Raw genomic sequence first — 27,269 nt, 5'->3', positions numbered from 1 at the left:
GCTCTAAGAAAAGTAGAATTACTCTTTAACTTTCCAACTGTCCATATTTTCCTTGTGAAAGAAGATGTTAGTTTCCTACAATAAAACATGCTTCTCAGGCAAATAAGATGACTCATCCACCCTCAGATATTTCATTTTGCCAAGGAAAACTTTAAAAAAGTCATTCCATATTGTAAAAAAAATCAAAGTAGATTTTGAGTCAGCAGTTTGGCCAGGAAAAATGGTACACCAGATAGGGTTATGCTATACAATGTCTGCTCCTAACTACAAAGAAATAATTGAGGCAAACCTCTGGAACAAAGTGGACATCTCTACCACCCTTCTGTGAAAGTATGATTGCTTTGTAATACAGTGAAATCAATCATTTTCAGGAGCATCTGAATCACCCTGACGTGGCATAAGTGATGCTGCTCCAGGGAGCAGACTCATACACAGCTGCTGGCATTTCACACACTACCACCACTTTATGTGGCTGCCTACCCACTCAGAGGCAAACGGGGATACTCAGGAGAAAGGGAGCTTGTGTGAAGCACAAATCTGACACGTTGCTCAGGAAAAGAGGGAGTGCTTAAACCCCTTCTTTCACCCTTCCCCTGGAGCTTGGAATGTGACTACAAAGTTAGTCACCAGCTATCCAAAAAACAAGTAGATACTTAAAAGGCTGAGATTATGGCACTGAGATGCCTCAGTTCCTACATAATCAAAAAATTTTGTTTGGAACTCCTCTAACTGGAAACTGCCAAAGTTGTGAAAGCAGCATCTACCTCAAGTGAAATGAGCATTAAAATGCAGTCAGACCCCAACTGTCTGAAAAACAGATCCTTAATCTCTAACTCCAGTGATTCACAAGACTTTCCAATTCCTATTAGAAATAAAACCAAATAGCACAGCGTGAAGTTGATAAAGCTGATGGGATCTACAAGTCAGATATTTCACAGCTTTCTGAAAACAGAAACAAATTGACAGAGGCAGTACATTTTCCAATCACTGCTCACAAACCAAAAATTTTCAATCACTGGCTATTTAAGTTTTACGCAGACATGCACTGCATTTCTAGGATATACTCCAGAGATTAACTAACCTTTCCCTGAAAACAAAACTAATGCACATGCACAGCAAAGTTTACCCATCAGATAGCAACCAATGGATTTCATTCTTTGTTAGTAAGACCATTGTCAAATATACTTCACACCTGTCTACTGAACTTTCCGATGTGTACAATAGTGCTGTTCAAGGCTAATAGCTCATCTTTACAACCTGCATGAAAGTAGCAACATGAGGAAAAGCCAGTTCCTCTTGCAACACCTTTCAAAATTTAGAGACTTATTTCTGTTTTGTTCAAGTCAAAACCAAAACTTTGAAAGATTTTTTTTAAGGACCTGTATAAATCTGCTTTCCGATTAAACCTCAAAATGCATAGCAGGCTTGTCTGGATTAGGATGAGGAGCTTTTGTAAGCACACTGAAGGTGAGGGCTGTAGTCTGAGGATTTGAAGATTTAGTCAAGTTTCTGCACTGTCTGATTCAAAGCAGACTTTTGGAGAAGCAAAAGATTAATTCTAGTTGAGAGCTGGGAGATAAACTGCATCTCCAAATCTTAGTGCAGTGTCACAAGTACCATATCTTCTAGAAAAATGAAAAATAAATAACATTTTTTTTTCTCCACCATTCACCTCCACCCAAAAAATATATTGAAAGCTGTTAGAAAACCTTGAAAATATCCAGGTTCTATAAAAAAGCACGTTCCCCCAGATCCTTAAAAACCTCCACCTAGCTCTATAAAAAAGGCCTATAAAATATATCAGCACAAAATCAAGTGAGTTAATCAAGATGATCAAGAAAAGTAAGAATGTGCCAGTGGAGGTGAACTGAAATTTACATTTTCTTTAGAGATATGCAGGAAATCTGCTCATTTCAATTTAACAGAAGCCAGAAGAATGAGAAAAAACAACGAGCAAAAAGACCATAAGACTCATAGCTCAAAATTTTGAAAATTCTAACAAGGCTGGACATGTAACAGGATCCACAAGCATCCAATCAGCTTGGGATCACATGGAATCTTTCATCAAGCATATTTTTTTATGTTTACTTATGAACCAGAAGGAATATCTCAAAGGCACAGAGAGCTGGCTAGTAAGTTTGAAGCAAAGTATGGTAAGTCAAGAGAAGACAGAGCAGGATGGAAGTCACACGACAAGGTCAAAGCAGCATCTATTGAGCCAGAGAGACCTAAAGTCCATTGCAGATGTAATCAGTTTATAAGATAGGAATCAGAAATCTTTAAAGCAGGCAGATTTTCTGCAGTTCTTTGACTAATGCTTAGCCCCAAGTGATACCAAAGTACTATTCCAACATTACATTAATTTGGCTTACATAAAACCTAACCAGAAATAAAAATTGTTTTATTCATATGGGATATGCTTTTGGGTAGACATTGTTTTAGTTTTAATCCAAAGAAAAATTCTTATTCTTGAGAATATGATAAAATACTGATGTGATAAGAAATTGGAATTTCTCTTCCCTTAGGAAACTCTTACCCATGAACATTTGTTTCCATGTCAGGCCAGATGCCGTGGTAGTTGCAAATTTTACCAAATGTGAAGTTGTCTCCACCCTCCCTTCAAACCTCAAGGTGTCAAAACATTTTAGAGCTCAAGTCTGAAATGCTTCCATTTTATGTAAAGCCTTCAGGGGTGTAGAGCTAATGATGGATCTCTCACAGCCTGGACCTTTCCACCAGACTGCTTCCCATGACTGCTGCAGTCACGACATTCCCATGATACACAGAACACCTAAACACAGGACAAAGCACAGCAGTATTTTGCACAGGGAGGCCAGAATATTTTGAAGGGGATAAATATGCCTTTTCACAGTGTACTACAGCATTTCAGGCAGACAGACTTACAAATGAATTAAAAATATTTTCTCAGCAAAAAATCAATGTTTCAGGCTGCCAACATTTTCCTATTGATTATTTCAGTTTTGTAGAAACCAAATGCCAGGCACTCAGATTTACAATCTTTCCCCAATATTAGTATATACTTGTTGCTTTTAATTAACCCAGTGCTTCCAGTTAGTGCATAACACACCAAGTGCAATATCACAAATCACAGTATGGAAACGCTGACACATTTGAATGCAGTGAGAACTTCACCAGGATTTTATGCACAGTTTGAAAAATCAAATAAAATCTATTTTAAAAATAAGAAGGGAATAGGCACTATTGGAGATAGGGGTAACAATTCATCTGATTCTGTGTCATTTTTATAATCCTAGCTTTTGAGCTTCTGTGGCCTTATATTGATTTTCTCTGTTCTTTCTCTACTTTTTTCTTTTTAAATTATGGAAAGTGAACACATTTAATATAAAACAGATTTTGCTTTATTTTTTCAGGTAAGCCTGTTAAAAGTAGAAAATACTTCATCTACTGCACACAGAAAAAGCGTAACATTAAGCATTTGACATTAAATCTTGGTAGATAAATATCGTCTCTATTTAATTATCTGTTAAAAATTGATAGAAGGGTAGCATCAGCTTTTGAAATCCCCAGCAGCAAAACTCCCACTGATATCAGTGGGTCTAGGATTTCACTGGGAATTTACCTTTTTTTTTTCTTTTTGAACAAGCAGCATCTCTTTGTTCAGTAATTGGCAGCTATTAGTGTCAGTTTGGCAGATCCAAAGCTGCATGGGTCTGTGGGAAATTTATGCCTCCTAACATGCCTTGCTAAATTTAAACCTGTTGCATAATATGCAGATTTATTCTCATGCATGTAATGCAGCTAAGAATATCTGAAGTTCAAGGGAAGCTAATACACATGCAGACTAAAAAGGAGGGTTTGAATGCATTTTGGGCTTTACCACATGGAATAAAGAGGGTTGATGACTCAATTTAGTAAAGCTATACCTTCTCACAATCACTTCAGTGAACTTACATTTAATTCACATGGCCAATGTGAATGGTACAAAGCGCCACTGACATTAAAAATAGGAAAACAAGAAAAAACAGACTTGCTTTTTGATTCCATTTAAGCCATCACTTCAGTCCAAGCTCTGGGGGCACCCTGCTCTAAAACCCTTCTGAGGAACTCTGAATTTTTCCTCCAAAATTATGAACTGGATGATTTATTTCTACAATGCCCTTCTGTATTCCATCTTTTTTTCCCCACCCTACACATAAGAAACAGACTTCTTTTTCTGTTTGATCTTGGAGACTGAAAAGCCTTCCATGTAATTCACATTTTTACTTCTGATCTGAGCCTGAATACAAGAAATATATGTATATATGTACATCTTTTCAGAAAGTTAAACAGCAGCGTGATCCTATATGAACATTTTTTTAGACAAAATTATTATCAATCATTACAAAGAACACAGATAAAATAAGAAGGTTGGATGAAGTTCCATCTCTTTGGCCTTCATTTCTAATGCATTTCTAATTTCACTTCTAAGTCCAAAGTGAAAATTTCTAGAAACCTCAACAGATTGAAAAGAAGAACAGCTAAAGAACCATTGCCAGTATTTGGGGTTTTTGTTGGTTTGAGGTTTGAGTTTTTTATCACCTGACTGTTATCACCAGACCTTTTCCAGAGTAATTCCCTGAGGACGAGATAATTCCTAACCTCTAGCCTGATTCTCAAGTCATTGTTCATGTTCCTATTTCATCTTGAACTCGATCCATCAAAATGCCTTTAATATTAGCAGCCCAGAAAGGTTATTAATTAGTACAAAAATATTCCAGGCCCCCCATCCAAATATTATGCTTCCCACAAACCACTTCCCATAGAATACATACTTAAAAATTTAGCCTCCTGATTTTCAGTTTCAGACAAATACAGGTTTCCTTTTGCTCTGTCAGGCCAGCATATCTACAAGCCTCCTGCATATGACATTTACTCTCACTTTTTATCAGATATCCCAGCCTTACTGGAAACAGCACGCTGGAAGATAGCCCTAGTCTGCATTGATACAAAAGAGCCCCCAGTGACAGTGTTAAATAATGTATTGGTATCAAAAGCATGACATGGTTGGAAAAGGTAGGAGATATGATAAAATTAATTCTGTCTTCTCAACCATTCCCCATGTTTCAGTGCAGTGTGGCACTGATGCAAAGCTATTAAGCCCTTGGATCTTGAGAGGATATCAGATTGAAATTAGTACTCAATTACTTGATCTTTTGGTACAACCTGAGTCTGCTTGGATTAAACATAACACAACCACCAAAAAAAATGCTCAAAATTACTTAAAAAAAAAATCACCACAGAATATGAAAACTTTCAAACAAAAGTTCAGGATTCTTATAGCAGAAAATCCCTCCAGAGATTAAATATGAATATTATGAAAAAGCACATGGAAAAAAGTGGTGTTTGTTATTTATTGTTGCTATTGTTAATTACTCCAAACCAGAAATAAGGTTGACAGGAAAATTTGAAAGAACTAAGTCCATGGTAATATACATGGTAATTGTCTTAAGATAAAAAATAACCAGAGAAGAGGAAGATTAAGACACAATTCAAAATATTGTGAATAGTTCCAAGTAAGAATTAAGCACTGAGGGAGAATTCACCTGTAATTACAGTGGGTTTTAAGAATTTTATGGAAGTTTCTAGGCTTTACATCTACCATGCCATTATATCCTTGCCATGAGTAGTATATATCACTGAACAAGACGTTGTGACCAAGAACAATTTCTGCAAGCAGACACCAACATGCTCTAGCCATGGACAAAGCTGGATCCCAAACAATGAACATCTCTAAGCTGTTTGGGACATAGCTTTGCAGGGGAAGGAGACAAACCAAGGTGCATCAGCCCCTTGCTTAACTAATCAGCTGCTAAATGCAACTATGACCAAGCTCAAAAATAGCTACACTATTTGTGTAAACTAAACATGGTGAAATGGTGACTTTGTCTCAGAAATGATATGGCTGTAGATAAGCCCTGAAAGACACCACACAGCTGAAGTCCAGGTGAAGAATATCCACTAAGGCACTGACAGGCTTAAGTTTAGCATGGCATCTCCAGGAAGTCTGCAGAGGTAATTAATATACTGCCTGTTTTTCATAAGAATAAAGATAGCAAAAGCCTCCTGAACAGATGCACAATCCACTCTTGGCCTTTTGGAATGTATTCCAGCTCTAGGTCTCAAGACCTGGAACAATTTAGTGTTTCACTTATTCTCTGCTAATATTGTACTTCACTAACCCTCATTGATTTACCCAAGATATGTGATTTCTGGTGTTCTTCTGTTGTGTCTGACTCATCTTTTAGAAGGGTCAGTCAAGAAAACATCTCTTTTAACAAGTCCCTTCCAGAAGACAATGAAAACTCTTCTGAATCTCATGGAACAAGTGTTTATGAAAATAACAGATATACAGCAAAACAGTGGAAATGTGATGAACACAAGTGTTTCTGCAGTACCTTCTGTTACATTTTCTCTCAGTTGCAGCCCAGCTATCAAAACACAGCAGCATTTTAAGAGAAAAATGTATCAAAGACAAAAATACATCTTAAACAAAAAGCAGTTCAAGAGAATTTAATATTTTTCATATTCTACTATTAGGATGCCTATTTAATCATTCCTTTATTAAGTTCTCCACACCTTGGTCTAATGCTCCTTCACTTTCTTTATTTTCCTGGCCTCTTGCATCAGAATAGACAAGTTAATGCTGTTTACTTCCTCAAATAAGTATTCCTGACTTGTATAGCTAGCAAATAATTTATTTAAATGCTCACTAATAAGCAAAAAGAAGAGAATCTATCACTAGAATAATCTTGGAACCCTCCATCTGTTATAGATAGTGTGTTTCTGTTCAAACAAATGCTGGGAATGAACAATTTATTTCTCTGTTTACTTCCTAACCCATACCCTGCATATTTCATAATGATGGAAAAGCCTACAGATGAGTAACTAACCCCAGAGACAGCAGAACATATATTTCCAAGCTGTCTATAACTTCAGAGCTAAAGCACCAGCAAAAAAAAACAAAGGATCAAATATCCTAAGGTGCTCTTGGTCAGGAGCAGCCAGTATTCTAAATTTCATTCTAACCCATAAGGATAGAATACAGAAAATTTGAGAGTCCTACTAATATTTTAGTTGAGTTGGAAAACCAATGGCTTTGAAAAGACTCACTAGCACAGTTAGGGCCAACACTACCTCATCTTCTGAATGGCTCCATTATCAGTCCATTTATTTAGATTTTGGGAAAAGAAATGCATGTTTAGTACCTAGCAAAATGGTCCTGACCTTCTGGGTCCTTTGGCGCTAACTTAAATTAGGTTACACTTTCAACAAAATGCAGAAACTGACACAATACTTTCCTTAGATGTGGCCTACCTGAAGAGGCTAACACACAGGGCTAAGACCAGCTCTTCTCATATTTTATCAGGATATTTTGAAATGGAAAATAACATTAAACTATTTCGTTCTTGTAATCGATCTGATTTACCTGTACATTGAAGTCTGTCCTCTCTTAGGAAGAGTTTGCTCATCTCCCTGATTAGATCTGCCATTTTTCATGAACAGCAACAGAACCCATCAACCATCTGGTGATCTTCAGCCAAAGGCTAGGAAATAAACTCGGACTTGTCACTAATGCAGGATGTACATACAGGATATCAGGGAGAGCAGGGGACTAGAATTAAGACACACAGATAATTCATACCACACAAGGTAAGCCCAGGTGCTGGATCTGAGCTTAAATAGGCTCCTGTGCAGTGGGCAGAGAGTATGTGAGTGGGGGTCCCAGCTGAGGGCCCTCAGGGCAATTACAGCCCACAGAGTCATAGCACATATACAAGCATATGTACAGATGTACAAAGAGTTGGTTAGTGTTTAGAGTTTAATAAAAAAGACATCATTGTGTCCGGGATGTATGGCTTCTTGCTTTAGCTTAGAGGAGATTGGTTTGGGTTATGTGCTCCATAAGTCAGGGAGAAAAATCCCACTTTGCTCTCTCAGCTGATTGAATTATTTTTTTTCTCTGAGATATGCAAGTCACTGTGCAAGCACACCTAGAGCAACAGGGAGGTTTCTTAGAGCACTGAAGCTCTTGAGCAGACTGACTGCCTTATTCCTGTTGAAAGCAGTATCAGTTTTGCGATTTAGGGTAGGCAGGTTTTGAACAAGAAAGTCAGGAAAGGATCTGAAAGCCTTCTGAAGTTGACCTCTCTAACATTCCTAGAGTTCACCGGTTGTTCAAAAAGCACCGTCTTAGATAACTGTGAGTCAGCCTGGGGATATTCATAGAATCATAGAATGGTTTATGTTGGAAAAGATCTCTAAGATCATCCAGTCCAACTGTTAGCCCAGGGCTGCCAAATCCATAACTAAACCATGTCCCCAAGTGCCCCATCCACATATATTTTAAATACCTCTAGGAATGGTGGTTCTACCACTCCCCTGAGCAGCATGTTCCAATACTTGACAACTTTCCATGAAAAAAAATTTCCAGCTTTCCAATCTAAACCTCCCCTGTGGCAATTCAGGGCCATTTCTTACTCATTACCTGGGAGAAGAAGCTAACCTCCACCTTGCTACAGCCCCTGCCACACAGTCACAGAGAGCAATAAGGTCTCCCCTGAGGCTGTTTTTCTCCAGGGTAAACAATCCCAGCTCCCTCAGACATTCCTCATAGGACTTGTGCTCCAGACCCTTCATCAGCTCTGCTGCCCTTCTCTGGACCTGCTCCAGCCCCTCAGTGTCTTTCTTGCAGTGAGGGCCCCAAAACCGAACACAGGATTTGAGGTGTGGCCTCACTAGTGCTGAGCACAGGGGGACAATCACTGCCCTGGTCCTGCTGGTCACACCATTGCTGACACAGGCCAGGATGCCATTGGCCTTCTTGGCCACCTGGGCACACCCTGGCTCATGTTCAGCTGCTGTGGACCAGCACCCCCAGGTTCTTTTCCATCAGGCAGTTTTCCAGGCACTCTGCTCCAAGCCTGCAGTGTTCCATGGGGTTGTTGTGACCCAAATGCAGGACCTGGCATTTGGCCTTGTACTATGGCCGCAGCCAAAAGCAGCTCCCACGGGCAGGGGTCAATCCTCTCAGAGCTTCTCCCCTCAGCAGGACCAGCAGCCCCAACTGCACCAGCTCTGAGCCAGCCCTGAGACCCACAGCCTTGGGGCCTGGCACTTGCACCAAAGAAACCTCTGCCAGACCAATTCTGGAATTCAACCTCAAACACTTAAGGTATCTTTGGGACCAAATCCCTGAAACTTTTTAGGTGTACTTTACCTGATCCATTACAAAGAAGCACGAGGAAGGAGCAATGACTGTCCCAGGAGAGTCTTCCTTTCTTTCAGTCTTACAGGCCAATCCATGCAGAGTGGAGGTGTCAAGAGACAAAGCCAGAGGAGGAAAGGAACAAGAGCAGGAACAATGCCTGAGTCACATTCAATATCCAGTGAAGTAGAGGGATTCTTAAGCTGTCTCAATTAATTTACAATTTATAATGGGAAATAAGTAGTACTAAAACACTCATGAAGAAGGTCCAAAACAAGGAGAGTGAGTCACAGCAAATATTGAGTTACCCCCAACATACTTCTATTTTCAAACTGTATGGCTCCTTCAGGGCTAGAGGCAACAGCAACAGGGACATCTCCTGCCCTCTCTGCGTCAGCAGAAACATCCAAGAACTGCAGTATATTTAAACGATTTCTTTTTCTTTATTTTCATATTTCCTTCCTTTCAGCAAGTGTACAGTATGCTGCTTAGGAAACATGGAATCATTTCCCCTCTTCACTGCTCTGCTTGTGCTTGTAGTGGCTAATGGTGTAACATCAAGGCTTTCAAGAGCTGCTGACCCTTTCAATGCCTGTGCCCTTTTTTAAGTCAGTGGAAACTCGAGTTTAATTCACACGGAGGAACTCAGATAAACTTTATGAAGGAAGAACAAAGGCTGGATGAGAGGTGCTTAGTCTTTCTTCTTCGCCCTGCTCTTTCCCTTTGTAAGCAGCGGCTCGGTGCTGGTTTGAAAAGGAAAAGAGGGACTGAGCAGAATGGTCCGGGGGAGGTGTCCCTGCTCAGGGCAGGGCACCGGGCACGGTGACCTCTAGCGGTCCCTCCCGACCCGAGCTGCTCACGATTCCATGGATGCGGCCCGAGCTCCGGAATAACTGGGATTTTGCTGCCACCGTGTGGTCCCCCCGCTCCGCCCGCCAGCTCCATGTCTCGGGAAAAGGCCCCTCTCCCGAGGCCGAGAAAAGGGATCTTCCTGCAAAACCGCTCCTCGCATGGCCGTGCCCTCGGCCAAACCCTGAGCTGCACCCTAAAGCTAACCAGGCAATCCCAGCTCATTCTGATGCCTGTTTGGGGAGCAGGGTGGCTGCTCTCAGTAGATGGAGGCTCACCAGTTTTACCCAGTCTCAGAAGATGCTCTTCTGTGGTTTCTGGTGGCTCTGCACTGGTCCCCCAGTGTCACCCATTACAGATGGACAAACAGTAGCGCTCAGGGTAGAAGTAGTTGCTTTGCAAAGGAGCAAAGGTCTATTCAATTACCTCCCGTAAGATTGACAGTTGATGGCAGTTTAAAATATTTAATATTCAGACTGTTCTGACACAATCTTTTGGCTTTTATGTGTCACAGACATAAACAGCCTTCTAAGTCCATTTCCTCATGAGCATTTACTAATGGTGGAAATGCCTCTGGAGCTTGTTACATTGAGTATGGCCAGAAGACCAAGCACACACTCTTTAACCAGGGCGTTTTTAAGGTTTCTTTTGGATACCTACTGTAGCTGAGTGGAAGAGATATTAAAATTCTTCACAGGAATCCTACAGCACAGCTCTTCCTAAAGCGATCCTATAGCATCCATCATGAGGTACAGACCAATTTGGCCCAGTGCAGAAATCTGTAACATTCCAGGACAGACCAGTGCACTGGCAAATGAAGCTGGCTATCAGCCAGTAAACCCTGGCTCACAGTATGTGAGCCACAATACTACCTTTTAATCTGTTTCTAAAGAGGACAGTGTTGTTCCAGACCAGGAACAAATCATTCAGTACAGAAATTAGGATGTCCCAGTGATCTGGTGACCAAGTGCAAGTTCTTTCTGGGAGCCCTGTAAAATTTGTGGCTCTAAATAGTAAATACAGCTAAGGTTTTATGTAAGGATGATTATTTCAGGCAAGGTGACCCTTGGGAGTGAGATCTTTTGTGTCAGTCCATTTCCTGGCAGAAAGGCACTCACATTCAAAACACAACCATCACAACCAATCATTGCCAGTCAGAGGAGAAACAGACTAATTAATTGAATAAAGGCCAAGTTATTCACTCCTATTATAAGCATGACATTGGCAAGAATCCCAAATGCATCCAGCGATAACTTCACCTGGTTTGTTGAATATTGCAGTTTCCTCTAGGGGACCATGTTCTATTATTTTCAAGGGCTTCACCAATTGTTATTCTGAACACTCTCTTCCACACACATTTCAGCTACCTAAAACAGAACAAAGGTGTCCTCTACTCTCTCACCACCTTATATTGCTGAATTACCAAAAGAATGTCTCTGAAACAGATATGAATAGAGAAATTATTACTCCTTGTCTCCATTATTCTGTTAGACTCCCTATACAATTTTTAGCAGTCTCAGGAATCTGCTTTTCTTAGAACTTCTGGCTATCTTTCTCTCTCTCTCTCTTTTTTTTTTTTTTTTTTTTTTTTTTTTTTTTTTTTTTTTTTCCTAAATTCATCAGAATCCTTCTCTCTGTGTTATTGAAGAAATTTAGCGAGAGCTATTTCTATAAATTCCACCCCCACATGGTCTGCTAAGAAGGGCTTGTGCAATGAGTAATTTGCCTACATTAATGTGAAAAAATGCACTGACAAAAACTGACTTGCATCCATGACAAAGGTTGTTTTGCTCTTTCTTTTCCAAAAGGGGAAACAGAGGCAACTCCCTTATGCTCTGATACAAAAAGTGAAAATCGGTAACATCCCCCATCTAGCACTTAAATTTAAGGTATGCTTAAGACTATTCGTTTTTAAACCAAAGGATGACTTGCAGGATGTCAATCAGACTCAGTTTTACGTACTTAGGCACAGCTCTGGCCTTTACTTCCCATCCAAGAGAGGAGTCATTCTGTCCGTTGATGTTTCAGTAGACAAAGTTGATTGATGTCAGTATCTAAGTAATTTTTAGTGTGTAAGGAGTGGATGGTCAAAGGGCAGTGCTGGGACAAGCCTGGCTCCAGAGACTCCTTTTGGTGTGTTGCTGCCAGCAGCATTTCTCTTTATCCACTCTGAGCTTTTTTGCAGATTGGGTTTTCTTCAGCACCAGCAAACTGCAACCTCAGTTTTACCGCCCTGGCCTCCTGCACACACCCAAGGGCTTTAGGATGTCCACCAAGTATGGAGAATTTGGCTGGCTCCAATAGAAACAGTTATAGAGGTGGTTGAACCTGCTGGTTCTGCTATCTGAGTGATATCCAATTTTCTCAAGAGCCAAGAGTATTGCTACCACTGATTTAAGAAATTCCCTGAGTATTCCTAGGTGATCCAAAAAAAATCCACGTTAAATACAGATAGATGATACCAAGCTACATGTAAACCTTCCTAGGCCAGACACCACTCTTGGGAAAAAAGACCTCAGGAAAAAAAAAAAGAAATTTCAATTCTCGAAAAAACAATTAAATTGCAGATAGAATTATACATTTTATGTCTTGTTTCAGCCCAGAGACTGTTTGATGGCATTCTGAACTCCTGGGAAGAGTCCATTAGGCATGAAAAAACTGACTGTTACTTAGGGCAATAACATTTAACACCAAAATCCTGACAATGACATAAAGAGTAAAACTACAAAATTATATTAACTATCACATGGATGTCCAGCTATTTAGCATCTGATCTGCTTTACAGTACTCTAGGAGAACTATAAGACACATATAAAAATATTCATCTCTTTTTCAATTATCGTTCCTTGTTTGCATTTCTTCTACTCTTTATGAGCATTTTTTTCAAGCCTTCTTATTGCTATTTTATTTCACTTCATCCCTATTATATTTTGTTGGAGACCTTGGGCTACAATAGCCTATATGCTACCAGTGTGATACACCTGTGTATTAGCTATCATACTAAAATTATTGTGCCCCCTACACAGAGGTACTGGCTATAAGCAATTGATATTGGCATATTTCTTTACAGATCAATAACTGTAGGTAGGAAATTGGCTTTCTACCAAGTAAAAATTAATCATCACTGTTACAAAATTTGGAGTGGTGTCTACTGCCTAAGTGGAAACTATCACACATTTTGCTTTGGTTATAAAAATGCCTTCATCCTAGTTGTTTTTTTTTTCATTACTGTTGCTAGCTTTAGAAAACAAACAAGAGTCCATCTTTAGAAAAAAAAAAAAAATTAAAAAAAAAAAAAAAAAAAAACAAAAAAAAAAAAAAAAAAAAAAAAAAAAAAAAAAAAAAAAAAAAAAACCACCACAGATAAAAGAGGAACTAAAGGTATATTTCTGAAACTGTGATATATACAGAATCATTACAGAATCATCCTTACACATCTAAGCTGATTAAACTTAAAAGCCTTTATGATATTGCTGGAAATATCCAGAAGGATGAAATATTTTCACTATGGTCTTAGCTGTGATAAATGCTAATTCTACCTTCAATTTCCTATTTTGTGAAAGCTAGCTAGTGAGTATGAGCCAACATTGCTACAGAATCCAAATCTTGAGCATAGTTACTCTCCCCACATTGTAAGAGAGAGAAAAATTTGACTGTGTCCAGATGACATGCAGAAGCCCTGGGAGACTTGCTCCAACTCACAGTGCTACTTAAAGATTAAATGTCATTTTGTTCCAGGTGAAATGTGATTTACATATTGAAAATTAAGGATAGTAAGAATATTTATAAATAAAATTGCATAGAGAGGCTCTGACAGGAAAAGGATGTAGTCTAGGTATTCAGGTACCATCCAAGCATGTTCTTCCATTTTTACTACTACAGAAGAAGCTGAAGTGGTGTATTTTCACAAGCCATTACCTGAAGACAATCAGAGGAAATCAGAGAGATTAGGATTTTTACATTCCCTTAGAAGCATTAATAATTTCCATTCTGCAGAATACTCCACTGTATCAGCTGAATTTGAAACACTATGCTTCTCTTCAAACTATGCTCTTCTATAAAACAAGGTTTATACATTCAAAAGTTTGGGATGTTTATTGCTTTAAAATGATACCCCCATGATTCAAACTGAAAAACTATAGCCAAAGTTGGGGGCTTTTTTTTCTTTTCCAGATAGCAAAATCTAATGGTTATGTATCATTTACATAAATTAGGAAAAGATGTGAGAGTGAAGATTGAACAAAAAAGGGGGGAGAGAAAAAGTTATCAACCCATTGTACATTCTTTTCATTCTCTGATGCCACATCTACTGTCAGCTTCAGAAAAGGAGAAGCATTTTCCAGTCTAAATCCTACCATTTTGGGGGGAAAAAGGTACTTAGAAACCTTTTCTCAGAAATTGTCCAGGGTAGAAATGCTCCATATAGTCCTCAAAAACTAGTAAAATGCCTCATCTCCTGATTATATTCTAATAGAAAACCAGTATATAGCTGAAAATATAAATAAATTCAGAGGTTTTTTTCCAACATCAACAATCACTATAAAGCTTTATTAAGTAAAAATGTATATGTTAAACATATGGCAAAATTAATTATTTTGCAAACTTACACCAATTGTTTTTCACGTTACCTGAAAAGCCATACACCTCTGAGATACTGCCCTTCTTTGCTTTCCAAAAATCCATCTCCTAGAACATTTCCAACAACATTTCAAAATCAGTAGAACTTCTCATGTTTCTTATCACAGACACTTTTGTCTTTATTTCAACAAACATACTCCACCATCCAACTATCCCTAAAGTCTGCTTTTGAATTCATTAAAACACAAAAGGAAAGACAAATTAGGTCACAGAGAATTGGGAGTAAACTCCCTGGATGTTTTTGTACCAACTGTTTTGCCATTCCCGTTCTGGTCACTAAAGTCCAAAGGGTGATATCACAAAGATGCCACCCCACTCTGTCAGCACCAAAGGACCTGGCACAAACCCCCAGCATGAATGTCCCATCCATGGCCCTGGCTGTCAGGCATGGTGGGAAGGGTGACAGGACAAGGCTGATCCTCAGCCACTCATGGTTTTGTAGTACACATTTCTCACTACAGACCCACTCATGGCTTGAGAAATCACGACATATGATCCAAAGTACACTCAGAGTGTCCATGCTAGAGAAAGGCAAACTCTCATCAGCTGGTAAGCAGGAAATCATGCTGACTCGCATCTAAAGATAGTCTTTGTGTTAGTTAGCTTTTTGTTCAAAAGAATGCCACAGATGCCTTGAAATAACTACAGTATATACCTATTGTTGATTTTTATTATCATATTTGTAAACTATGAATCCCATTCTTACTGAAAATAAAAGCTTTTGCTCAGGGCTTCTTTCAAGCTTTAACTGGATTTAATTTGAAATAATTTAGGAACTGGAAAGACATTATATTATATACCCATTCAGTAGCCAAAAATATGCTGTATACCTAAGTTAACAGCTTCTTCACACTGAAGTAAAGTGAACTGCAATAAACTAACATGAGGAATATTTGTTCTCTACACTTGCAGAATAAGCTACAAAAGTCTGAAATAAAATTAGGTTTATCATTTAAAAAAACTGCTTCTGGAGACAGACAGTAATTAACCCTGAGCAATGGCTTGATCTTTGTAAGATTTCAGCAAGCATATGCTGTTTACATTTTTTATAATACATATTTTTATTAGGTTCCTTTAAGTAAATGAGTTCAGGTAAGTTACCATAATTCCAATTTTTGTTTCAAACACATTTGTTTCTAAAAATATTAGTTTAAGTTAAAATCGTTGATTCAAATGTAAGCAATATTTTAACCAGCTGGAAAGTAGGTTGACAAAAAAGTCCAGTGGTCCTCATGGACCAGCTGCCTTTACAGTAAAGAAGACCAAAATCATTGCTGGTATCAGGAAGAGTGGCACCAGCACCAGCTCATGGGAGATGATCCTTCCCCCCTATTCATCGGAGACATATCTGCAGAGCTGGGTTCAGGCCCGGGCTCCTCAGTAAATGAGAAACATGTTCATACTGGAATAAGTCCAGTGAGGAGCCACGATAAAGGACCTGAGGCATCTGACATGGGAGGAGAGGATGAGGGAACAGGGACTGTTCAGCCTGGATCAGACAAAGTTCCAGTGACGTCTTATCAACATGTTTGAATACCTGATGGGGGAAGAAAGAAGAGGGAGCCAGACTCTTCTCCGTAGTGTCCACTGAAAGGATAAGAGGTAACGGCTGCAAATTTAAATACAGGAAATTGCATTGAAATGTGAGAAACTTCTTACAGTGAGAGTGACCAAGCACTGGCACAGGTTGCCTAGAGAAGCTGTGGAGTCTCCATCCCAGGAGATACTCAAAACCCAGCAGGACACGGGCTTGAACAACCTCCTGGCCCTGCTTGGAGCAGTGGGGCTGGATTAGGCAATCTCCAGCCTCAGCCACTCTTTGATCCTGCCTGGAGTATTTGGCTCTCCCAAGTGTGTTGGACCACACTGGAAGTAGGCTTCAAAATAAACACTGTACCAGCACCTCCAAGTTTTGTTTATGAGATGGTTAGTAACTCCAGACTTGTAAGCCTAAATATGAAGCTTTTTAAATCTAGACTCTGGATGCTTAGCTCTCTCAATCATTGAAGATGAAAAGAGCATTTTAAGGGAGAGCATTGTTTTAATGTGTTGGTCAATTTGCTCACTTAATAGTTTAGACACACAGTTCTATTTTCCTTTTATGTTTGCAGCTACCATAAAAAAGCAGTAATTAGCAGTAAATAGTCCCTGATCAGTTCAGTGGGGTTTGTGATAAAAAGATATAATTCAAAAAAAGTACATAAAAATGAAAACTATATGAATAAATATCAAACAGACAGGGGCTATTTTAACTTAGGTCCTATTAATTAAAAAAAAATGATAAATCTGGATTTCCTGCAAGGGTATGCTACTACTGCATCTAGATGTCTTAAAATGATCCATAATCAAAACACCTAAAATAACTATGTCACAAAGCTTTCATGGTTTAAATGTTACCTGCACCAGATGATTAAATTGCAGTGGGCTGAATAGAAAAAAAAATCATTTAATTATTTCAGTTTCTGTTTTATTTTTCTCTGTGACAGTATCATCTGTCTTTTCATTGTTGGCACACTGCAGCCTGCACTGAACACTCCTGTGGCCATGATCTCTGCTATCAGAGGGAAAAGAAGGCATCTCTGTCACAGTATTAATTATAGACTTTCAATTCAGTAACAAGACTGGGTGAGTTTAGTCAGACTGTACTTCCAGTCCACAATAATGCAGCATTCTCTAGTTGCCCTTTATTCTGCCCAGAATCACAACTACCTGAAAAAACATCATCTCCAGAAAAAGCTTGCTGGATGATTTCCTCCACATTCACCCCCCTCCTGCTCTCTCTCCTGGAGTCTGAATTCTTTAAATCAATTTCTTTTTGCATATAATTTGCAGAGGGTATTGTTGAATTTTATATTCTGCCTTTTATATTGCATGCAATCCAGATTCTCATTCATCGTACTGCCACTGTTAATTAACATAAGCTAAGAGATTTGTTGGTATTTTCCCTGACAGCAAGCTCCCATACTCTGTCTTGCTTGTATGCTTTCACATTTCCCTTTGCTGATATATCATTTTACTTTCATGTTTATCATTCATAAATCTGTTCTGGGCTGCATTGTTCTGTATGAACTCAGCTTCTGAAATAGTCTTAATCATTCTCCAACTGCACAATTTCACAACGGCCTCTTTAACTTTCTATTCAGTAAAGACAGCAAATGCAAAACTAATGCTCTTCAATATCAGCATTCAGACCATTTGTGTAAATAATGAGACTTTAGGGTACAGCTCAGCCTCATGATAGCCCATTAGTAAGCCCATTCCAGAATGTAATTTACTTACAAATGCAGCTACTTTTTACGTGGTTTATTTTAAATTTAGTGAGTTACCTTGCCTCCACTTACACAGGTCAAAGGCCAAGACTGACAATTTCAAAAAGAACACTGGTGAAAAGTCTTTTAATGAACAAACCCACCAATGGGAATATCAAACTTCACTCACATCTGCACTATAAATCAAGCCACTATTTGGCTAAGATGCTTAGCTGGTGCCAGAAGGAATAGACAAGGTCCTTTACTTTTTCTTTGCAAAACTACACCCTCATCAATATGTTGGCTTTAGGTATAGTTTAGTGTTCCTGTTCTCTCAGATTTAGTTCTTGAAGACAATTTTTTTTTCCTAAAAGAGGCCCTGTTTGACAAATTTTGCTAGTTCTATTTTTCCATTTTGGCAGAAAAACCAGATACTTCCCAAGATACTTATTTCTTTCTGTATAACTATGTTTGAAACCTTCAGTGCCATACTTGAATATTGAACTTACTATGCTTGTACAAGATTTCAGAACAAAACAGGTCATGACCTACTAATTCTATCTCTGGGCCACATGGAGACGTACAGGCCATGCTGTATGCATCTTTCAATGTTAGCCCATGTCTAACAATGAAACACAGAAAATGAAAATTAATAAGGATGAAAAGAAAATGAACCAGTGCCAGAAATCTTATGTCTGTCTATATTATTGTTCCCTGAATATCATCTGTGTGGAAGAATGTACATAAATCTATGATATTTGAAACAACTCACCATGAGGAAAAAGGCAGAATTCTATATGCAGTAGGTAACAAAGGGGAGCTAGTCATAAACCTTGTATTACCATGAAGTTAATTCATCAGGTATGGAGTTCTAGCTTGTTAGCCAGTCTCTCTTTTCTATAAATGATTCCAAATATTTTTTGTCACATGCACAGAAAAATCTTTTCTAACATAGTTTACCCATGCCTTCTGCTCTAGTCAAGAACAAAAACTTCTTCACCACACAAAGAATAGATCTTTTATTTATTTTTATTAAAATGAGTAAAAGAAGTTCCCTCCTTCTAAAAGAATTACTGGTATAAATGTTAGGGTGAATAAAGTCCTTACGTATCAAATGAGCAATTCTGATAGCTGAGAAAAGATCACAGAACACATTGGGGAAGCAGTACAGAAAATCATCATTGATGCCATTTTTTCACCCCATTCACAGCATAAGTTAAACACTTGCAAAGCACAAAGTTGCATTAGTGCCACCAAAGCCAAATGAATTTGTGAGTGCTATACGTCGTTTGTCAGTTTTCCAATCCTGAGCTGTCAAGGGAACATAATTGAGATCAAACTCTGCCTCTGTTTTCTGTAAGTTTAGAGTAGGTGGCAAAATCCCATGGTAGCAGGACAGTGCAGTAAAAGCTGCTTCAATAGCTCCTGCAGCCCCCAAGAGATGTCCTGTTGCTCCTTTTGTTGAGGAAACTGCAATATTCCGTGAGTGATCTTTAAAAAGTCTCTTGATTGCTTTATTCTCAGCAGCATCTCCCAGAGGTGTAGAAGTTGCATGTGCATTGACATATGTTACATCTTCAGGTTTGATCCCAGAATCTTTTATTGCTGCAGACATGCACCTAAGGAAAAAAAGACAATAGAATGCCGATTTGCCCAATGTATTTTTGTCAAATGTGCAAACCAAAAGAAAACTTATAGGTTGTTTTAAAATGTTTGTCAAGTGTGAAAATCTGATTTAGCAGAGATGTAAAATGACAAGAGGTTAACTCATCTCATTAAGCACATTAGCATCTACATTAGGTACCAGAAGAAGACAATAGAAGTGAGGCCCACTATAAAAACTGTTAAAAATTCCACAGCTAGGAAAAATATAAAGAAGAAAAGATATGAAAATCAGTCTCTACATTAATGTATCAAACACCCTTTTCACTGTAAAATTTGAAAATATTTGAGAGAGAAATAACTACCAATATTATTACAAAAATTTAGATATGTTTTCCCCAACAAAAATACTGAGAAATGAAAGAAAAAGTCTGCACTCATCCTCCATGTGAGCTTCTTTTGTATGCTTTCCAGAGACTAGAAAATGTCAAGGAGATAGCACAAATCCCTATATTTCATTTTTAATGAAATTTACGGAAAGTCACACTCGTCTACCCCTGGCATGGTATGTTTCGTTTGACTCCTGATGACTTGTGCACTGTGACTGCCTCTTTGCCTCTTTGAAACATGTTTTTTTATTAAAACCATGGAAGGATCAACACAGTTCCATACTGCAATTTCTCATGGATTTCCCTCAAAGGAGGAGATGAATCAGACATCTCTCCTTGCACATAACAACAAAACACCTCTGAGCAAAAGACCACTGACCCTTTGGAAATTTATGAAAAATAAGGAAATAAAATGAAGCTCAAAAACAGACAGCACAGGCTTCTGGACAAATTTAAATGCCTCTGCTACAGTCTCCTACCCTTAGAAGCATCCAGCTTAGCTTAGAGTGGAGGCCACTGACACTCACTGTCGCTAGATACTGAGCCAATATTCAGGCAAATGAGATTACTGATAACTATGACATAAATTAATTTAGTTAAATACATTATCTGCAGGGAACTTATTCACTTAAGGAGATGCCAGATTACTTGTGTAGGACACTCTTTATATTCACAATTCTGAGTCTGGCTTTGCCTCTCCTTTTCTGCTGGTTTATTCCAACATATGTATTAGCCTCCAACAGAAGTAGTTATTAGAAGATGACAAAAAATATATTCCTCTGAATTTTTTTGACTTAAAAAACTCAAATAAAATTCCTACAGAAAGGTGAGATAAGTACAAACATTCCAGATTTAATCCATATACCACTGCAGTAACAAAATACTGGCTTGAAGACAGTATTAAAATGTATTATCTTATCTCAAGGGTGGAAATGCTCAACATCTTGGAGATATCCAGATTAACTTTCAACTCTTCTTACTGTGAATTTAATTTATATGCTACTGCAATCATAAAATACACAAAAATTCTATTACAATGTATTGCCATATCATCTCAAGGGTAAACAAGTCTGAAAATATGAGATAAGACACTCCTGGTTACTCATCTCACACCTAAGTCTGCAGAACAATTAAATATAAATCAAAGAGCATAGATGGAAACAGGGGATATTTACACTTCTAGAAAAATCTGTTAACCTTATAAAGATGCAAACACAGCTTTACAATACCAGGCAGAAGTTTGATCTATTTGTGCAGTGATATATTGAATTTTGGTACTAAATATTCACACACACTCAGAATAAGGCAAACTAAATCTTTACTAAAGATTCCAATGCCAGCAATAGTACTCAGCCTACACGAAGCTCTCCAACTTACACATGTAATTTAGCTGACAATTTAATTAGGTCAGTGATAATGATTAGATGAGTATCGTCTACTTGTGAACAGGTTTTGATGAGATAAACACTGAGGAAGCTTTACTACCTCCCTAAACAGTACTAAAGTGTATTTCTGCTATCGCCCTTCACCAACACTCTTAGCTGCATCTGAGAGAAGAACTGAATATTCTAACAAATTAAATCTTCTAAGTGCTCTACAGCTTTCATCACCTGAGATTTTTTGCAACAAAAAACATACTTTTGCAGGGGGGTCTACCTTCTCAATGGAAAAAAGTGAAGGAGAACCTGAAAATCTATCTCACCACAAACATCTTAAAAAGAGGTTTCCATTGAGACTTATTTATATGAACAGCTGTATGCAGCAAAGGAAAAATGTTTTCACACAGAGAAAGGTTTCATAACTGTATGGAAAAAAGTTGATTCTACCAAGAACTGGCCTTCACTCTCCTACTAAAAAAAGAGAATCAGGGCACAATGTTACTAGAAGCTCTTTCATTTTTCAGATTTTCGAGCTTTTGGAATATTAATACAAGGCTGAACATCCCTTCTCTACGAAAAACATACAGTGACAGAAACAAATGTACCACCACAATTAACATATGAAGTAGCTATTATAACCAACATAGTGTTCTTACCTGAATGCACCATCTCCCTCGGGATTAGGCGCTGTTATGTGGCAAGCATCACCGGACAGTCCATAACCCAAAACTTCTGCATAGATCCTAGCACCTCGTTGTACGGCATGTCCATACTCTTCCAAGACCAGCACAGCAGCACCCTCTCCCATCACAAACCCCTCCCTCTGCGAATCAAAGGGTCGACAGGCTGTTTTAGGGCTGGAGTTAAAATTCGTGCTGAGGGCCCGGGCTCTCGCGAATCCAGCCAAAGACAAAGGACTAATGCAAGCCTCAGTTCCTCCAGCCAACATGACATCAGCATCACCAGCAGCAATGAATCTAAAGGAGTCTCCAACTGCATGTGCTCCTGTGGTACAAGCAGTCGACACAGCATGATTCGGCCCTTTCAGTTGGTGTTTAATGCTGATATGGCCTGCTGCCATATTGACTAAAATCTTTGGGACAAAAAACGGGCTGACCTTATTGTAACCCTTTGTTTTAAACAAGGCAGCTGTGTCAGAAATTTCTTCCAGTGGAACCATTCCCATCCCAATTGCCACACCGGCAGTTAAGCGGTCCTGTTCAGACTGGGGAGACCAGCCAGAGTCCTTCATTGCCAGCTCTGCTGCACCAATGGCCATCACGGTGGCAGAACTCATGGATTTGATCTCCGACTTTGACACAAAGCTTTCTTCACTGAATTCACCCTCCTTGTTTCCCCTTGGCACGCACGCAGCCACTCTACATGGGATGCCTGCATATTCTTCCCCATCTAGTGATATAATCCCACTGCCTCCTTCCAGAAGGTTCTTCCACACAAACTGAATCCCCACACCAAGAGGGGACACTAAGCCAATACCTGTAACAACTACTCTCCTTCGACATACAGGCGGTGACTTGCTGAAAGCCCTTCTGTGGTTTTGTAGATGTAGACTTAAATTCAGACTCCGGAGATGAAGATTTGCAATCTTTAACAGATCCTGTGAGCACTGTGAGAACATGGTCGCAATAATCAAGCACATTCCTGTAAAAGGAGCGAGGTGGAAGGGTGGGGAAAGGCAAACACAAAACAATAAAGTAGCCAATGTGAAAAACTTTCCAAGAACATTAAATTAATCACTTGCTTTTTACCTGACAGCCTATTTTCAACCCTGAAGAAAGGGATACAGGTTCTGTGTCTGTAACAAGGAATAGTATGAGTTATGGCAGATAATGGCAAAGAAACATGTTCACTTTGGGAATGCCTTTAGTGGGCTTTTCTAGCTTAAGCTGCTGATAAATATGACTTTACACCACTGTGGACTGCAAAGCACTCTCTGGTTTTGCTGAAAAATTTCCCCATGAGCTTTAACCACTAGCTGGCTAGAGGCAGAAACAATAAGCATTAACAGCTTCATTCTTCTAAGGGAAAAAGTGTGTGTTCACTGGTAAAGCGTATGTCCCACCATTACCAAGTAGAGGATATCATCATCTCAACCTTCATGTCAGGCAGAAAGGTCTAGAAACTCCAAATGGGAGTCAATGTCCTGGTTCTGCTACCAATGTAATTACACATCTAGGACAAGACTCTTTCCACCTCCACCTACCCTTTATCAGCCTTGGGTTATTACACTGTCAGGGGACAATATCTCAATTAGCTTGAGCAAGACATGGAGCACAGCACCACCTCTGTTGAAGGTAACTCCACCAGACCCTGCATAACAAGAGGCATGGCAAGTGACAGCAGAAGGCTCTGCTGAGAACAAGGTCTTGAGGAAGGAGCAGAGGACTATGCCAAGCTGTGATGGTGCTGTATTGTGTCATAGTCCCTTTTCCTTGCCTTGGCCACTGCCAGGTCCAGAGCCAGTCTGATTGTACACATCTGACATGCTGGAGCAGGGCAGAGGCTGCAGTACAGGTCTGCCAACACCTACAACACAAGCTTCAACAGGTTGCCTGCTTTTTGCCTTGTCCAAAAAGCAACTCGGCATCCCCAGCTCTTTGGTAAAATGGAGAGAGCTGTATGAACACCATAAGGGGCTGCTGCACACTCCAGCATGCTTTACTAAAAAATGTCACGGAAGCATAGAAAGGCCTGGGTTGGAAGGGACCTTAAAGATTATCTCATTCCAACAATCCCTGCCACGGGCAGAGACACCTTTCACTTGACCAGGCAGCAGAGACTGGCATCCAGCCAGGCCAGCAACATTTGGGATAGGGAATAAAAATAATAAACAATCACATATTATATTTTATACATATTGTATGTAATTATTAAATCTAATTATTAAAAATATTTTTAAAGGAGTCTGTCTTAAATCCTGATCCAAATTTGCCATTTCAAGTTTTTAAGCCACTTAGCCTGGACCCTATAAAAGAGGCAGTGTGTGTGTGTATATACGTGTATTAAAAATATATATATAGTATATATAACATATTCTGTATTATATAATACAAGTTACATATATATAAAGAATATTAGATATTCTACATATAAAATAGAATATTAAGCACCCCTGCAGTCGTATTATATGCATATTTATAGAGTATAATGTGTATAACATACATGTTTTATAGATACACTATAGTATTTGTTGTATATCATATAGAATGTATAAGACAATGTTTATTATACATGCGTATAATAATGTATATTTTACCAGTGTATATACATGTATCTCAAAATGCCCATATAATGTGACTGCAGAGCTCTGTCAGGCAGCTCGTCCCACAGCCCCCGCAGTCTTCACTGAAACGCCGCCGCCCGGTGCCGGGCCGGGCTGTCCGACCCAACAACGCCGGTACCTGAATTTCCCCCGGGAACAAGGGCTACCGAACACCCCCAGGTGTTTCAAGGCTAATGGCTGCTATCAATGTGCAAACCAGCAGTCAAACACCCCGGCGCCGCCATTCCCGGCCGGGCCCTGCCGGCCCGTGCTACAACCCCCGCCTCCCTCCGCCCCCGCCCGCAGCGGTACCTCGGCCGGCCGCGCTCCCCCCGCCCCGCGATGGTTCGCTCTGCCTCCCTCCCGCGTTCCGGCGGCGCGAGGCCGCACCACTCCGCGGGCGCGGGGGAAAGCAGCAGGTGCGGGGTACCCGCGGCCCACGGCGCTTCCTCCCGCCTGGCCCCGCCCCGCGGGCCCCGTGTGGGCAGGCGGGCGGCGGGACCGTGCGGATGGCCCAGAGACCGGGAAAAGGCCGTGAAATAATTTCCTTCCCAAGCCACGCGTTTCGGTCACCCACAGGAGGAGTGAAAAAAACCCCAACAAACTTAAAAGCCTTCGAACAAACACTCCGGTGGAGTAAGAGGCAAGACCTTGTCCCGGACAGACTGCCAGGGCGGAGCGTAAAGTGTTTGTCAAAGGCTCATCAGCAGAGACAGGAATTAATTATTTTGTGAGTTTACTTGTTCGGTGATACCTTTATATCATTTTAGTATACAGCAGTAAGAAAGCTGAAATAATTTTACCCCCACACAAGACAATAATGTTTATTAGCCGCAAACAGGTACTTAAAAATACAAACTGCAACAGAGTAATGAGGCACGTACTGCAGGAAAAAGAAAAAACCCAAGCAGGAGATAAATTCAATATTTAATAAAGAAAAAAATAAAATTAAAAAAAAAAAAAAAAAAAAAACAAACCAACCCCCCCCAAAAAAAAAAACACACAAAAAAAAAAAACAAACCAAAAAAAACAAACCCACAAAACACAAAAAACCACAAAACAAAACAAAAAACCCCCCACAAAAACCACAAAAACAACCCAAAAAATCCCAAAAAACAACCTGTGCACACTTTTAAAATGAAGAGTCTGTTTTTAATTTAGAAATAAAATTCCTTGGGCATTTAATGTGTTAGCGATTTGTTGGAAGCTGGCGCTTTGTTTTCTAAATTTTTCACACTGCTTGCCCATGAGCACTTCCAAAGCCTTGTTTACAAATTCCATACTGAGATGCATTACGTGTTTATATGCTTACATGCATGGCAATATAGTTAATCTTTATATTTCCTAAGGCAGCCAACATTGAGAGTCACATGTCTACATGAAACACAGGGAAAGGAAATTAAAAGTTGAAGTAGCAGCCAAGGAACATGGCATCATCCTAAATTAAACTTTTAATACTTTTTTACCAGTTCTATGATCCTGAGGGCTGCAATAGTAACTTTTTAACTATGATAGTAGGAATAAGAAATGTAATCTCAGCAAAAGTGAACTGCCCTGTGTTAAATCTCAGCTTTGGTGAGGGATATGTACCACTATGTTAAAAAGTCACAGAAGCTGAGCAGTGACCTGTCAGAAGCAGGCAGCAGAGCTATAGTGTATTATCACCTACAAAATCAGAAGGCAGCTTGAATTTTAAAGACCTCTCTTGCTTGGAACTATTTAAATCTGCATTCCTAATACAGCAAATCTGCTCAGGCCTTTGTGTCCAGGGCTCTTCACCACAGTTCTTTCAGCAGCAGCACAAACCAGAGGTCTAGAGGAAGAAGACCAGGGTTTTTTTGCTTCTCTGTGCAGGACTTTGGGTAGTGCAGGGCAGTGTCCCTGCAGTGACATTCTTGCTCAGGCAGCCCAGGTGAGCCTGGAGGTGTGGCACCCTCAGTACTGTCAAACCAGGGCGGTTCAAAAGGGGATTTATATCCTTAATGATGTTACTGCCGGCCAAGAGGCTCCCGATATTGCAAAATATGGTAGGTAAACATTTTCTTAAGAAATTATGTTCTTTGGTGTTTGATCTTTGTATACTTTCAAGCCAAATCAACCAGAAAGGAGATTTAATCAAGCTCCAAGTTATGCCCAGGTGTTAGAAAGACAAATTGCTGGTCGACAGAATTGCTTTTTTAGGACTCCGCATGTTTCAATGAGAAACCTCAAAGAGGTGGAGGTTTACAAGGCCTGGGAAGAAGGATTTCCCACTGACTGTGGGCAGAATTCATTGGACACAAGGACATTTGGCAGGACCCCCAAGATAAGGAATAAACTAGCAAGGGCCACTCAGCAGCTGCGCTGGGATCAGCTTGGGCTGGACAAAAGGTGATTTTGGCAGGGGGAGTTTGCAACCATTGACTCGAGAGCAAAAATGAGCATGTGAAGTAAGGGAAATAGCATGATAATTAATAAGTGAACTGTGTAACTTGTATCCAGTGAGCATTAATGCCTTTGCTGGCTAGAATGTATAAACAGAGATAAATTTTGGTAGTCATCGTGCTGGCCTTGTGCACCCCTTTCTATGCAGATTTATAAATAAATCAAAACCCTCGACCCTTCGCGTGGATTAGCCCCTTGCCCACGGGGTGAAAGAAGCTGCTTCGGGACACC

General features: G+C 39.6%; 1 protein-coding gene across 3 annotated transcripts; it reads right to left on the bottom strand.

The window, feature by feature from the left end:
• Window positions 1-18,901: 18,901 nt before the first annotated feature.
• On the bottom strand, window positions 18,902-25,026 carry OXSM (3-oxoacyl-ACP synthase, mitochondrial). Of its 3 annotated transcripts, XM_083876296.1 has the most exons (4): window positions 24,754-24,893; window positions 23,101-23,147; window positions 21,988-22,993; window positions 18,902-19,580 (listed from the first exon to the last, which is right to left on the bottom strand). In XM_083876296.1, exons 3-4 carry the CDS (start codon window positions 22,989-22,991, stop codon window positions 19,178-19,180), a joined length of 1,407 nt encoding a protein of 468 aa, XP_083732422.1. In that variant the 5' UTR covers window positions 22,992-22,993; window positions 23,101-23,147; window positions 24,754-24,893; the 3' UTR covers window positions 18,902-19,177. The 3 variants fall into 3 exon arrangements, with proteins under 3 accessions (XP_083732422.1, XP_083732423.1, XP_083732421.1); XM_083876297.1 differs by lacking the exons at window positions 23,101-23,147; window positions 24,754-24,893 and adding an exon at window positions 24,927-25,026; XM_083876295.1 differs by lacking the exon at window positions 23,101-23,147 and having other exon boundaries at window positions 18,903-19,580.
• Window positions 25,027-27,269: the final 2,243 nt, after the last annotated feature.

This window comes from Zosterops lateralis (genome assembly GCF_965231275.1).
Source record: "Zosterops lateralis genome assembly, chromosome: 1".
Lineage (NCBI taxonomy): Eukaryota > Metazoa > Chordata > Aves > Passeriformes > Zosteropidae > Zosterops > Zosterops lateralis.
This window is presented reverse-complemented; position numbering and strand designations above follow the sequence as displayed.